This window comes from Pelobates fuscus, chromosome 4 (assembly GCF_036172605.1).
Source record: "Pelobates fuscus isolate aPelFus1 chromosome 4, aPelFus1.pri, whole genome shotgun sequence".
In the NCBI taxonomy this organism is placed as follows: domain Eukaryota; kingdom Metazoa; phylum Chordata; class Amphibia; order Anura; family Pelobatidae; genus Pelobates; species Pelobates fuscus.
The window spans coordinates 270,982,126-270,996,125 of record NC_086320.1 but is presented as its reverse complement, the minus strand read 5'-3'; the positions used below and the strand labels follow the sequence as shown (position 1 = coordinate 270,996,125).

General features: G+C 40.3%; 1 protein-coding gene across 1 annotated transcript in view; it reads left to right on the top strand.

Annotated features, from left to right (window-relative positions):
- CUL1 (cullin 1) overlaps positions 1–14,000 on the top strand; it is a 51,234-nt gene that overhangs the window by 28,815 nt on the left and 8,419 nt on the right. The window contains exons 8-15 of the mRNA XM_063452114.1: positions 238–400; positions 1,292–1,422; positions 1,776–1,883; positions 1,997–2,103; positions 2,408–2,456; positions 3,706–3,837; positions 8,188–8,305; positions 13,111–13,187. Coding sequence (XP_063308184.1) covers positions 238–400; positions 1,292–1,422; positions 1,776–1,883; positions 1,997–2,103; positions 2,408–2,456; positions 3,706–3,837; positions 8,188–8,305; positions 13,111–13,187 — 885 coding nt within the window. The remainder of the gene's footprint in view (positions 1–237; positions 401–1,291; positions 1,423–1,775; positions 1,884–1,996; positions 2,104–2,407; positions 2,457–3,705; positions 3,838–8,187; positions 8,306–13,110; positions 13,188–14,000) is intronic.

Genomic DNA, 14,000 nt, shown 5'->3' with positions numbered 1-14,000 from the left:
TCTTTGCAGGTTTGGTCAGGCAGCACTTCTCAGAATGGTCCTAGTCCCTCTGGTGGTCCTTTTTGCTAGTCCTATGTTCAGCAACTTTGTATTACTAATTAAGCAAGAAGGAGAGGTACGAAGCCTTTAACATTCTATGTCTTATATGAAATCTAACATCCAAGCTCACCCTTAACCTGCATGATGCTTGCTTTAATGACTGTATACATTTGTGCAATTTGTTTTTTTTACTTCTAGGCAGAAGCACGGCTTCTGGAGGAGCAGCGCAGAGTGCAAGTATACCTTCATGAAAGCACACAAGATGAACTGGCACGGAAATGTGAACAAGTGTTAATTGAAAAACACCTAGAGATCTTCCACACAGAGTTTCAGAATTTATTAGATGCGGACAAAAATGAAGGTAACACATTCTATTTGTACTGTATTATTTTTATATTTCCATACAAACCGAAGCTCGCATGTATATAAATGTCCAATCTTTTTTTTTTTTTTGAGGGTTCATACGCCAGCCTTTTTCAATATATTCTTAGTTTATATTTTAACACTGTTTTTATTTATTTTCATTTTTAATTATTAGTTGGGTAGATTTTTATGTATGTGATTGGGTACATTGCTTAATGGAATTAATTTGAATACTTTTCAGCATGAGATTTTCAGCACGTTGTAAAAACATATTTAATTCCTGTGCAATGTAAAGGGACACTAGAGTCACTAGAACAAAAACAGCTTAATGTAGTTGATCTGGAGGCTATAGTCCGTTCCTGCTGGCATTTTAATGTAAACACAGTCAGAGAAAAGGCAGTGTTAAATTAAAGCTTATGAGGTGCTGCTGATTGGCCAGGGTGGCATTTGGCCCTGCCCAGCCTCCTTGGTGGCAACAGCCATTCCAATGCTTGCTTTGTATTGGCTGAAATAATAAATTCTAATGTCAACCAAAGAGGCAGATCATGAGCTTTTTGGGGGGAGCGAGGGGGGAGGTAGTTTTAACACTATAGGGTCAGTAATACAGGCTTGTGATTCTGACGCTATAGTGTTTTATAATTGTTAAAATCGGCATGATTTGCCATTAGAAACATAGAATGTGACGGCAGATAAGAACCATTCGGCCCATCTAGTCTGCCCAATTTTCTAAATTACTGGTAATAATGCATTGGTATTTTGTTTTAAGTAGCATTTTATTGTGTTCTGGCACTGAGATTATTGCTCTTAATGGGACGGAGACCAGTTTCTATTTTATTAGATATTTTATTTGTTACATTTCACCTTACTGGAAGTTTGCTTTATTTTACAGACTTGGGTCGAATGTACAATCTTGTATCTCGAATTCAAGATGGTCTGGGTGAACTGAAGAAATTGTTAGAAACACATATTCACAACCAAGGACTTGCAGCTATAGAAAAATGTGGGGAGGCTGCACAAAACGTATGTCTTTTATTTAGGCTTGTAATCTGTTTGTATTGCGGCCCTTTGACCTTCTTTGTCTTCATCTGACATTCTTGCACGTTGCCCTGGTTGCTGACAGTTGCTGCTTCCTGTAATTTTCACAAGTGCATGATAGAGAGGTACAAATTAGGTTTCTTTGCTGATTACATCTAATACAATTGGCTATTTTTCAGGTGCAGCTGTAGGAGCTCTTTTTGATTTCTGTATATTATCCCTATTTCAATATGTGCGATGGGATCCATTATTACTAATAACTTTCTTAAAATAATGTGCTTTTAAATGGTTTACTGCATCAAATGACTCACAAATATTTCTTTCTCTTCTTGTCCCAGGATCCCAAAATGTATGTACAGACCGTTTTAGATGTACACAAAAAATATAATGCACTAGTCATGTCAGCGTTCAACAATGATGCTGGCTTTGTGGCCGCACTAGATAAGGTAATTATAAATCGATTTGTTCTTAGCTTAAATAGTTTATAAGTAGCTTATAAGATACATGAAGATAAAATATATTTTAATTATTTTAGCTCTTTTTGTACACTTTCTTTTAGGCTTGTGGTCGATTTATAAATAACAATGCTGTAACAAAAATGGCACAATCTTCCAGCAAGTCCCCAGAGTTGCTGGCTCGGTACTGTGACTCTTTGCTAAAAAAGAGGTGAGCATGGATATGTAAACACAGAAGAGTTTGTTCACTACACGAAGAATCATGGAGGGATTAGGGAATGCAATTTTTGTACTGAAATTATCCAGCTGGAATAATTACTAAGCTGGAGAATTTTTCCAAACAGGCTATTTTATCCTAAAATGTGCAATGTTTCTGAGTTCTTTACAGTTCCCATTTCCCTTAATTACTGTCATTGTGCATGTAGCCGGGTCTTGTGAAATATAGGAGCTGTTCTACATTTTCTATGTATGTATTCTTTACACATAGATTACATGAACTATCTTTGTTCTTTTAGTTCAAAGAACCCAGAAGAAGCAGAGCTTGAAGATACTCTAAATCAAGTGGTATGTAGCCTTGCAATATATTTTTCAGTATTTCCTTGTCATATACATCCTAATAATTTTTTTTTTTATAGTGATATGTAAAATGTAAATTATTTGCATATATCATTAAAGTGACACTTTTTAGAACTGCTCTCTCATTGAAGTGGCTACAGTGTTGAGTCCCCTGGCATCATGCTTTCATTTACTATTAAACTGTATCTAATGTTTTAATGCTATATGAGAATTCCCAGCCGCTTATCACACTCCCCTGTGCTGCTCAGTCTAATGCTTCCTCATCACAGCAATAGGTGGCTGTGATTGCCTGAGTGTCAGCTGACCACTTTCAGCCTATTACAGTGAGCTTTCAGGTATGAAGTAGTGTGGCAATTTCTGCCTTAGCAACACATCCAGTGTTAAGCTAGGGACCCCCATTCAGTGTTAAACCGCTTGAAACTGGTTTAACAATGAATGGTGGTACAATGCCAGGTGATCCAGGTACTTCAACCTATGCAATGAGATGAAATGGCTACATTGTCCCTTTGATAATTGTTTTTTTTATTTGTCTTTTTACCTAAAAACCAACCCATAGATGTATGTAGGAAGCAGCTAACCACCGTCTAACAAAAGGGGCTTTGATTCACAATAATGGTTTTGCAAATAAGCAGCATTTCAGACGGATTTTTATTTTTGTTTAGTGTGTAGATTTTTGATTATTTATTTATATTTATATATATATATATATATATATATATATATATATATATATATATATATATATATATATATATATATATATATATATATATATATATATATATATATACATACACACTCTCACTCTTCCCTCTAATCACAGGCAGACAGGGTAATTTCAGTTTGCCAGAGATCATGGTTTCCAGACTAAACAGAGGTGATATGTTCAATAGTTGCACAGATGACGTTACTAACCGTGCAGTATAGGGTTCTAGAATTTGAGACTTCTTAAAATGTATTTCAGTGTAAATATTCTGTAAAGTGGAAGATGACCATAAAAATGAATAACCGTTTGAAAAACCTCAAGAATGCATTCATGGATGAAAATGTTCTGTAAATGAACACAGTTCAGTATAGACACGAAACTATGTGATGATCATATGCCTAGAATGCAGTGCTTTGCTAGTATGGACATAGCAACATAGAACAAATGTGCTAAATTTATGTGTATATATTATATTTTTATTTTTTTTAAACGTATCATTTATAAATATTTAAAAGTATTTTTCTTTCTCAGATGGTGGTATTCAAGTATATAGAAGACAAAGATGTTTTTCAGAAATTCTATGCAAAGATGCTTGCAAAGCGTTTGGTTCACCAGAACAGTGCAAGCGATGATGCAGAAGCAAGCATGATATCCAAACTCAAGGTAATACCTGTGTTTTTTGTGAATAGCTGCAAAACCTACACTTCAAGGAAACATAACTGAGACCAATTAGTGTATGCATGCTTTAAAGGAACTCTATAGTCACCTAAACAACTTTAGCTTAATGAAGCAGTTTTAGTGTATAGATCATGCCTCTCAGGTTTCTCTGCCATTTAGGAGTTAAATCACTTTGTTTCTGCTCTAATTGATATAGCCTGCACAAAATAAACTGGTTTCACTTTCAATCAGATGTAATATATCTTAAACAATTGTATCTCTTGCTCTGTAAATTGAACTTGAATTACATACAGGAGGCTCTTGCAGGTTCTAGCTAGCTATTAACATAGCAGGTGTTAAGAAAATCTAAATTAAACAGAACTTGCAATAAAGAAAGGATAAACTTTAGATGACTCTTTACATGAAGTGTAAGACTAGGGTTCATAAACAAAGTGGTTCAACTCCTAAATGGCTGAGAATTGAGCAGTGAAACTGGCATGATCTATACCCCAAAACTGCTTCATTAAGCTAAAGTTGTTTTGGTGACTATAGTGTCCCTATAATTGTTTGTCTCTTAATCCTTTTTTTCACAGCTGCACAAACAAAATTATTCTTGCATGTTTAATACACATCTCTTGTCGCTGTGGGTTTAAGTTAATTTGTAGTCAGACATATGTAGCTTGGCATCTTAGGCTCTTGTCTTTTCCTTGTAGTAGTTTAACTCTAATTGCTAGTTTTTCACAACTGTAAAGGTGCATGTTTGTGTGTAAATGGAATTTTTGACTCATTCAGTTCAAAACTGATGTATTTCTAGATCCTGGCCTCAAGAGGCATTCAATTTCCATGTTTGTGACTTGCTTGGGCTTAAAGGTGTTCCTTTGTTGATCAATCTCTGTGCCCCACATAACATTTAGTAGTTACCTTAGAGGCAAGCATTTTTTTTATTTTTTTTTGTAATTTTTAAAATTTTATTTTTATACCCTTTGTGTTTACAGTAATGACCTACCGTATATACTCGAGTATAAGCCGAGTTTTTCAGCACATTTTTTGTGCTGAAAAACCCCAACTCGGCTTATACTCGAGTCAATAGTCTGTATTATGGCAATTTGCATTGCCATAATACAGACGGGCTGTGGGGGCTGCAGAGAGATGTTACTTACCTTTCCTGCAGCTCCTGTCAGCTCTCTCCTCCTCCGCCGGTCCGTTCAGCTCTTCTGTCAGCTCACAGTGTAAATCTCGCGAGAGCCATTTACACTGGGAGCTGACCGAGGTGCTGAACGGACCGGCGGAGGAGGAGAGAGCTGACGGGAGCTGCAGGAAAGGTAAGTAACATCTCTCTGCAGCCCCCACAGCCCCCTCCTACACAGTGCCCATCCACTGGACCACCAGGGAAGGAGAGCCCCCCTCCCTGGCCAGCTAGCAAGCAGGGTGGGGGGACAAAAAAATTTATATATAGCAATAATAATAAAAAAAAATAAAAATAAAAATAATAATTAAATAAAAAATTATAATAAAATAAAATAATAATAATAATAAAAAAATTTAATGAAACAAAAAAAAATAATAAAAAATAAAAATGCCCACCCCCCACCAAGGCTCTGCATCACACTCTGCATTACACACACACATACACACACTGCATTCATACACACACACACTGCATTCATACACACACACACTGCATTCATACACACACACACTGCATTCATACACACACACTGCACTCATACACACACACACTGCACTCATACACACACACACTGCACTCATACACATACACACACACACTGCATTCATACACACACACTGCATTCATACACACACACTGCACTCATACACACACACACTGCATTCATACACACACACTGCACTCATACACACAGCATTCTCATACACACACACTGCACTCATACACACTGCACTCATACACACAGCATTCATACACACACTGCACTCATACACACACTGCACTCATACACACACTGCACTCATACACACACTGCACTCATACACACACTGCACTCATACACACACTGCACTCATACACACACTGCACTCATACACACACTGCACTCATACACACACTGCACTCATACACACACTGCACTCATACACACACTGCACTCATACACACACTGCACTCATACACACACTGCACTCATACACACACTGCACTCATACACACACTGCACTCATACACACACTGCACTCATACACACACTGCACTCATACACACACTGCACTCATACACACACACTGCATTCATATACACACACTGCACTCATATACACACTGCACTCATACACACACTGCACTCATACACACACTGCACTCATACACACACTGCACTCATACACACACTGCATTCTCATACACACACACACACTGCATTCATACACACACACTGCATTCATACACACACACTGCATTCTCATACACACACACTGCATTCTCATACACACACTCTGCATTCTCATACACACACTCTGCATTCATTATATACACACACTGTAAATAAATATTCAATTAATATAATTTTTTAAGGATCTAATTTTATTTAGAAATTTACCAGCAGCTGCTGCATTTCCCACCCTAGTCTTATACTCGAGTCAATACGTTTTCCCAGTTTTTTGGGGTAAAATTAGGGGCCTCGGCTTATATTCGGGTCGGCTTATACTAGAGTATATACGGTATTTCTTTTGAACACTTCACTTGCCTCTTTGCAAATAAACCACACGATATATATTCGTGCTACATTTTAATTTGCAGTAAAGTTTATTTTGACTGTTCTGAAAAGTAGTGGTGGTGCAGAATGGCTGTGAGAGTAAGCATACATTAAAGCGGCACTGTCATGCCGAATCCCGTTTTTTTTTTATCCCCCCCTCCCGCCTCCACTACATCCAATCGACCCCCAAATGCCCCTAAGCCCCCCACATTACTTATTTTTTATTCTTTATCTTCTGCCCCGATCTATATTCAGGGCGCCGCCATCTTTGTGTGGGTAGGTGAAGTCCCTGTGGGACACGTCATCTACCCACACTACACAGACTGTGAGATTCCCGCACATGCCCAGTGAAACACCTGGACATGCGAACGGGAATTTCATCTATTCATTCATTCATCAGACAGATGAATGAATAGAAAAATCAGATGAACAAACTAACACTGAGTATCAGTGTTCGTTTGTTCGTTCAGTTTATTACAAGGAGGGAGCTACCGGCGTGCAGCTTCTTCCTTGTAATATGTAACTATAGAAGCGGCAGGGAGGAGAGCTCTGCACCACTTCATAAGCACTCAATATGACCCCCATAATAGCACAAGGGAGATTAAAATCTCCCCAATGCCCCTACTCGCTATACCGCAAGTAGGGGCATGTCCACTAAACAGTGAGCAAATGGTAATAAGGGGGGGGGGGAGGACAATAGGTCCCCCCCCCCCTTATTGTTTTATCAGGGCCCCACCCACCGCGCAGGGGTGGGGGCCGGGGGGGAGGACAATAGGTTCCCCCCCCCTTATTGTTTTATTAGGGCCCCCACCCACCGCGCAGGGGTGGGGGCCAGGGGGAGGACAGTAGGTCCCCCCCCCATCTTTAACCCCCGCGCAGGGGGGTGTTTATTAGTTTTTTGTTTTTTTTTGTTTTTTACAGTGAGCAGCCACAGGCTGCTCACTGCTTACTAGACATGCCCCTACTCGCGGTATATTATTTACTAATACTAAGTAATCTTTACTTGGTATTAGTAAAGTTGGCTGAAAGACCAATTTAGGTCTTTCAGCCTTTTAGTAGATAGCTCCCTGATACCGTGGGAATTAGGGAGTTATCTACTAAGCGGCTGCAAGATGCAGCCGCGGCAATGAATAGGATCGGAGTTTCATTCATTAGAATGAAATTCCGATACGATCAAAGTACCGAATTGCATCCTAACACCAATGGAGAAACAGTGCTCATTCTGTTAGGATGCAATTCGGCAGTTTTGCCGGCGTTCTGTCTAAGTGACAGGACGTTCGGCAATACTGACAGGAAGCATTGTGGGAACAGGGAGGAAAGCTAGGGATCATGGGAAAATTGCTCTGACCAGCGGAAATGAAGCACACTTTGCTCCTCCGCTGGTCAGAGCTGGTCAAGCGGAGGAATCCTCCATAAGACAAAGAGTCCCTACTTTGTCTTATGATTTTAAAGAAAACTAAAGAAGACAGGAAGAACAGATACTGAGAGAGGGGGAGAAGAGGAAGAGATTGAGGAAAGGTAAGTTCGGCATGACAGTGCCGCTTTAAACAAAGGTTGGAGTAAGGAGAACTGTAAATGAACCAAATCTATGCTGTCACATGCCATGGTTATGCTGATGTTTTGTTTTGCAGCAAGCCTGTGGTTTTGAATATACATCGAAACTTCAGAGGATGTTCCAAGATATAGGTGTCAGCAAGGATCTGAATGAGCAATTTAAAAAGCACCTGACCAATTCAGAGCCACTTGACTGTGAGTAGTTAAACTTAGTTGTGTCAAGACTTCTTCTTATGCTCATTTGACAAAAGTAATTGAAGATTATGCTAGCGCAGTGTACTAATAATCTTAATTTTAATAATGACAGGAGGCGAGTATTTTGCATTAACTTTCTTTACTAACTCCATTGCCAATCAGAACGTAGTCAGAGTATATAGAAGTCTAAGCATATCCATGTCACTTCCTCTTGAAAAATGCGACATCACAAGTCCATAACTCAATGAACAACTTTTCCGATCCAACTTGGGAAAACGATAAGGGAAATTGATTCCTCCCAGCGATTCAGATGACTGAAAGAAAAGAGACTAGTTTCAGTGATATGGAACCGACTTATGAAATATATGTCTGAGTATATGTAAACCGTTATAATTAACTAATTTAACTAAACATAAGGGGTTATCATAAAGAGTCAGTCCACGTTTCCTATAAACATCTGCAATCCATACCAATGTTCATACCAGTAAATAGACTTAATCCAGAACTAGAATATTACGCCTAATGGCATGAGAAAGCAGACTCTCTCTATAATCACTGGGGCTCACCCAGGAGCTCGGAACTGCTTCAACAGATTCCGGTAAGCAGCACTCAGGGAATTACCCAAATGGGGGCTCACCTTGCCAGACTATGAGGCTATACCTGACTGGCAGTCCCACTCCCCAGGGGTTACTACACCATCCTGAACAGGTGCCTGTGGAAAATGCAGGAAATCACCGCTGAAATTGGAGCTGAGAAACTTCCAAAACAAGAGCCTCGTCCTGCTGAGTGAGCATCCACCAAAAACACACCAATAAAATGGCCGCCGCGGGTCTCGCAAGAGACCCGGTCTAGCTGGAACAGCAAAAAGCCCGTGAAAGGCGTTCGCGAGAAGAGGTGAAAGTCGGTGAGTGGGAGCGTTCAGCAGAAATTTGACGAATGGACTATTTGTGTCGAAAGAACTGCCGAACACACGCAGTAGTAAGAACTACACGAACGGAGATCCCTGAACGGAAGGTCTTCAGAGACCTGAACGTTCGTGCAGAATAGATGAACGGGTTAGCTTGCGACAGCCCGTTCGTGTCGAAATGCATGAAACCAGCCCGTTCTGTTCGCACAGATTACAGTGCGAGCAGCGCAGGAGAGAAGGTAAAAGTGGCGAACGTAGCCACCAGAGAGAGTAAGGGGGGGAAAGTAAGGCCGCCTCAGAAGAGAGGGTCTGAGGGGACAGAACCCTCAACAGCTAACAGCACTACAGCAGTTGGTTAAATAAAGGATCTCCTACCACCCCCAGGAAAGGAGAACCTGAATACAATAATGTATAACAGTAGAAATACACAATTAAACAGTTAAAGAATCCGTACTCTGACCTGACTTGTGATGGAGCAGCAAAGAAAGAGGAAGTGATATGGATATTCTTAGACATATATACTCTGACTATGTTCTGATTGGTTCTTTGTTTCAACAGTTTTTTCTTTGCTGCTATGGAGTTGGTAAAGCAAGTTAATGCAAAATATGAAGCCTCCTGTCATGTGGTAAAATTGGATACGTAATGTTCAACTGTTTAAACTGCTTTTGAATATTCTAGTCTTATTTGTTTATTGTTTTGTTACTTTAATAGGCTATATGTTATGAACATAGCCAATAAACGCTTAGGTGTGTAGTGTATCCTTTTTAAATAACATGAGGGTCTGTTTTCTTCAACTATATACTTTTTGTTTAATGGTTTTGAATTCTGTGACTGTTATCGCTATTGGCAAACCAAATTTTTATTTAAAAAAAAAAAAATTTGTTTGTAAGGTTTTGTGCTAAAAAGGGTACTGGTTGATAAAGTAGCAGCGCGTACAACCCAAACCGGATTTTCTCTTGTCAGAAAGTAATATTATGTAGTGGTAGGAAAAAGTTGGGATTATCGCCTTGATATGACCAGTGTTAATTTTGACCGCAAATTTCAATTTAGTTTAAGCAAAGTAATTTGTCTTAAAAACTATTTTAATTTTAGTCATCTGATTTTGTTTTAGCCAGCTAAAGCTCATGTAGATTTTCTCAGCACCACTAAAATATAATGGATTTAGTTAGTGAAATGAATTATTCAAATAGAATATCCAAACTCATTTTATACTCCAGGAGTAAGAATCAATCCCCCAGGTGTCTCATTCTTCCAGCACCCTGATGTATCTCAATCCCCCCCCCCCCCACTCCCACAGTACCATAGCTTAGGGACAATCACTAATCACCAATCGTGGTGTGTTTTAATGTCTGCTCATACAATCTATGCGGAGCATAAAGAATAGACAAAAAAAGTAACTAAAAAAGCCCCATGCTGTGGTTTAATGTATCAAAGTGTTACAGCAGCCTAGACATCTACTCTATTTAAGTAAAAAAAAAGTTAGTAATTTTTTTTTTATAATGATGGCATACTCCTCATGTGACTGCCATGTAAATTTAATATAGAAACATTAAAAAAAATTATAAGGGGTATATCAAATTTTAACAAACTAACTGTTTAAAAATGATACTTTCAAAACAAATGTTTTAATAGCCGATATTAGATATACTATGTGAAGGAAAAGTAAGATGGCGACCGTTCACGAGACCCGCAGATCAAAGTGAAGTGGTGTCAAAAAGAAAAATTTAATAACTTAGTGGGGCACAACAGAGAAGGGCTTAGAGGTAGATAGAAACCTCCAGCTCCAAAAACGAGGCTCAAAAACCTCAATTCAGAGCCTTTAGAGTGTTACAGGTGGAGCAAAATGGTGCCAAGAGGGAAAACTCTCTCACACACCTCTCTCTCACACACCTCTCTCTCACACACCTCTCTCACACACCTCTCTCTCACACACCTCTCTCTCACACACCTCTCTCTCACACACCTCTCTCACACACCTCTCTCACACACCTCTCTCTCACACACCTCTCTCTCACACACCTCTCTCTCACACACCTCTCTCTCACACACCTCTCTCACACACCTCTCTCTCACACCTCTCTCTCACACACCTCTCTCTCACACACCTCTCTCACACACCTCTCTCTCACACACCTCTCTCACACACCTCTCTCTCACACACCTCTCTCTCACACACCTCTCTCTCACACACCTCTCTCACACACCTCTCTCTCACACACCTCTCTCACACACCTCTCTCACACCTCTCTCACACACCTCTCTCACACACCTCTCTCTCACACACCTCTCTCTCACACCTCTCTCTCACACCTCTCTCTCACACCTCTCTCTCACACCTCTCTCACACACCTCTCTCTCACACACCTCTCTCTCACACACCTCTCTCTCACACACCTCTCTCACACACCTCTCTCTCACACACCTCTCTCTCACACCTCTCTCTCACACACCTCTCTCTCACACACCTCTCTCTCACACCTCTCTCTCACACCTCTCTCTCACACACCTCTCTCACACACCTCTCTCACACACCTCTCTCACACACCTCTCTCACACACCTCTCTCACACACCTCTCTCACACACCTCTCTCACACACCTCTCTCTCACACACCTCTCTCACACACACCTCTCTCACACACACCTCTCTCTCACACACCTCTCTCTCACACACCTCTCTCTCACACACCTCTCTCTCACACACCTCTCTCACACACACCTCTCTCACACACACCTCTCTCTCACACACCTCTCTCTCACACCTCTCTCTCACACCTCTCTCACACCTCTCTCTCACACACCTCTCTCACACACCTCTCTCACACACCTCTCTCACACCTCTCTCTCTCACACCTCTCTCACACCTCTCTCTCACACACCTCTCTCTCTCACACCTCTCTCACACACCTCTCTCTCTCACACCTCTCTCTCACACACCTCTCTCTCACACACCTCTCTCTCACACACCTCTCTCTCACACACCTCTCTCTCACACACCTCTCTCTCACACACCTCTCTCTCACACACCTCTCTCTCACACACCTCTCTCTCACACACCTCTCTCACACACACCTCTCTCACACACACCTCTCTCACACACACCTCTCTCACACACACCTCTCTCACACACACCTCTCTCACACACACCTCTCTCACACACACCTCTCTCACACACCTCTCTCACACACCTCTCTCACACACACCTCTCTCTCTCACACACCTCTCTCTCTCACACACCTCTCTCTCTCTCACACACCTCTCTCTCTCTCACACACCTCTCTCTCTCTCACACACCTCTCTCTCTCTCACACACCTCTCTCTCTCTCACACACCTCTCTCTCTCTCACACACCTCTCTCTCTCTCACACACCTCTCTCTCTCTCACACACCTCTCTCTCTCTCACACACCTCTCTCTCTCTCACACACCTCTCTCTCTCTCACACCTCTCTCTCTCTCACACCTCTCTCTCTCTCTCACACCTCTCTCTCTCTCTCACACCTCTCTCTCTCTCTCACCTCTCTCTCTCACACCTCTCTCTCTCTCACCTCTCTCTCTCTCACACACCTACCTCTCTCTCTCTCACACACCTACCCCTCTCTCTCTCACACACCTACCTCTCTCGTTTTATATTGTTTGACGAAGAAAAAAGGATATAGGGCTCTAAGAAAATTCTATTTGTAGAATATACTACACTGATCTTGGGTTTCCTGTATTGTTAAGCAGATTGGACAAAACCACACACACTTTGTGTGTGGTAAAGTGTTCTTCTTGGACAGTAAGCATTAAATTTCTAACAAGAATGCAATGATTGCCTTTGTTATGTTAATCTTTTAAAACAGTTGCCATAGCCATGCATGATAAGTTCCATAGCTATTTTAACATATTCTCTTTCTGTGCAGTGGATTTCAGCATACAGGTTCTCAGCTCTGGATCATGGCCCTTTCAACAGTTTTGCACATTTGCTTTACCTTCTGAGGTATGTTCTTCCATTTGTCTTTCTTTAAATCTGTTGATCATTGTATCAGGGCTGTGGAGTCCTGTAGCCTAGTTTAAATTAAAGCTGAAACTCCCTGTGATTGTTCATATTTTGTTTTATCTTTTGATATTTAACGTGTGTTTGAGGTGTGGAAAAATAAAATAAAGGTATAAATCAACATCTTTTATAATGCAGTTGAGTGCCTCTGTCTTAGCTCCATGTCTGTCATTGTTATAAGTTCTGTCCTAGAGACATCATATTGAAAGCGGACAGATATCTTTAATATAAATTTGAAAAGAAAATGGAGTATTGCATACGGAAAAAGTTAATGTTTTTAGCTGCTTTTCAGTATTTTATTTTTTGGTGTAATTTCAAGAGGAAGGACCATTCTATATGAAAAAGCGGTTTGCTTTAACTTTGAAAGCCCCGGTTGGCTGAGTAATAGAATCTGTAATATGGCTGGTCTAGACGTTGAAGACACAAATGAAAATTATCGGGGTTTATCACTGCAAAGCAGATAATTTTAAATGAAAAATGCTCAATATTGATACATTGTGTTTGAGGCAAATTAGAGAAGGTTCCAACTTGTAATGTTACAATGCAAAGGAATCTATTTTTTATTTTATTTTTATTTAATTTTTTTTTATTTTTCGTATGTAAAGTACAGATAATGTAAGTACAAATAAGTAAAGTACAAAAACATAACATTGTGCGTCTCACAAATATAATAGAACGAAGGTCATAACGAGTTGACGTCGCACAGTTCACATATACATAAGTTGAGTAAAGATGTGATGAGCATAAGAAACGTTC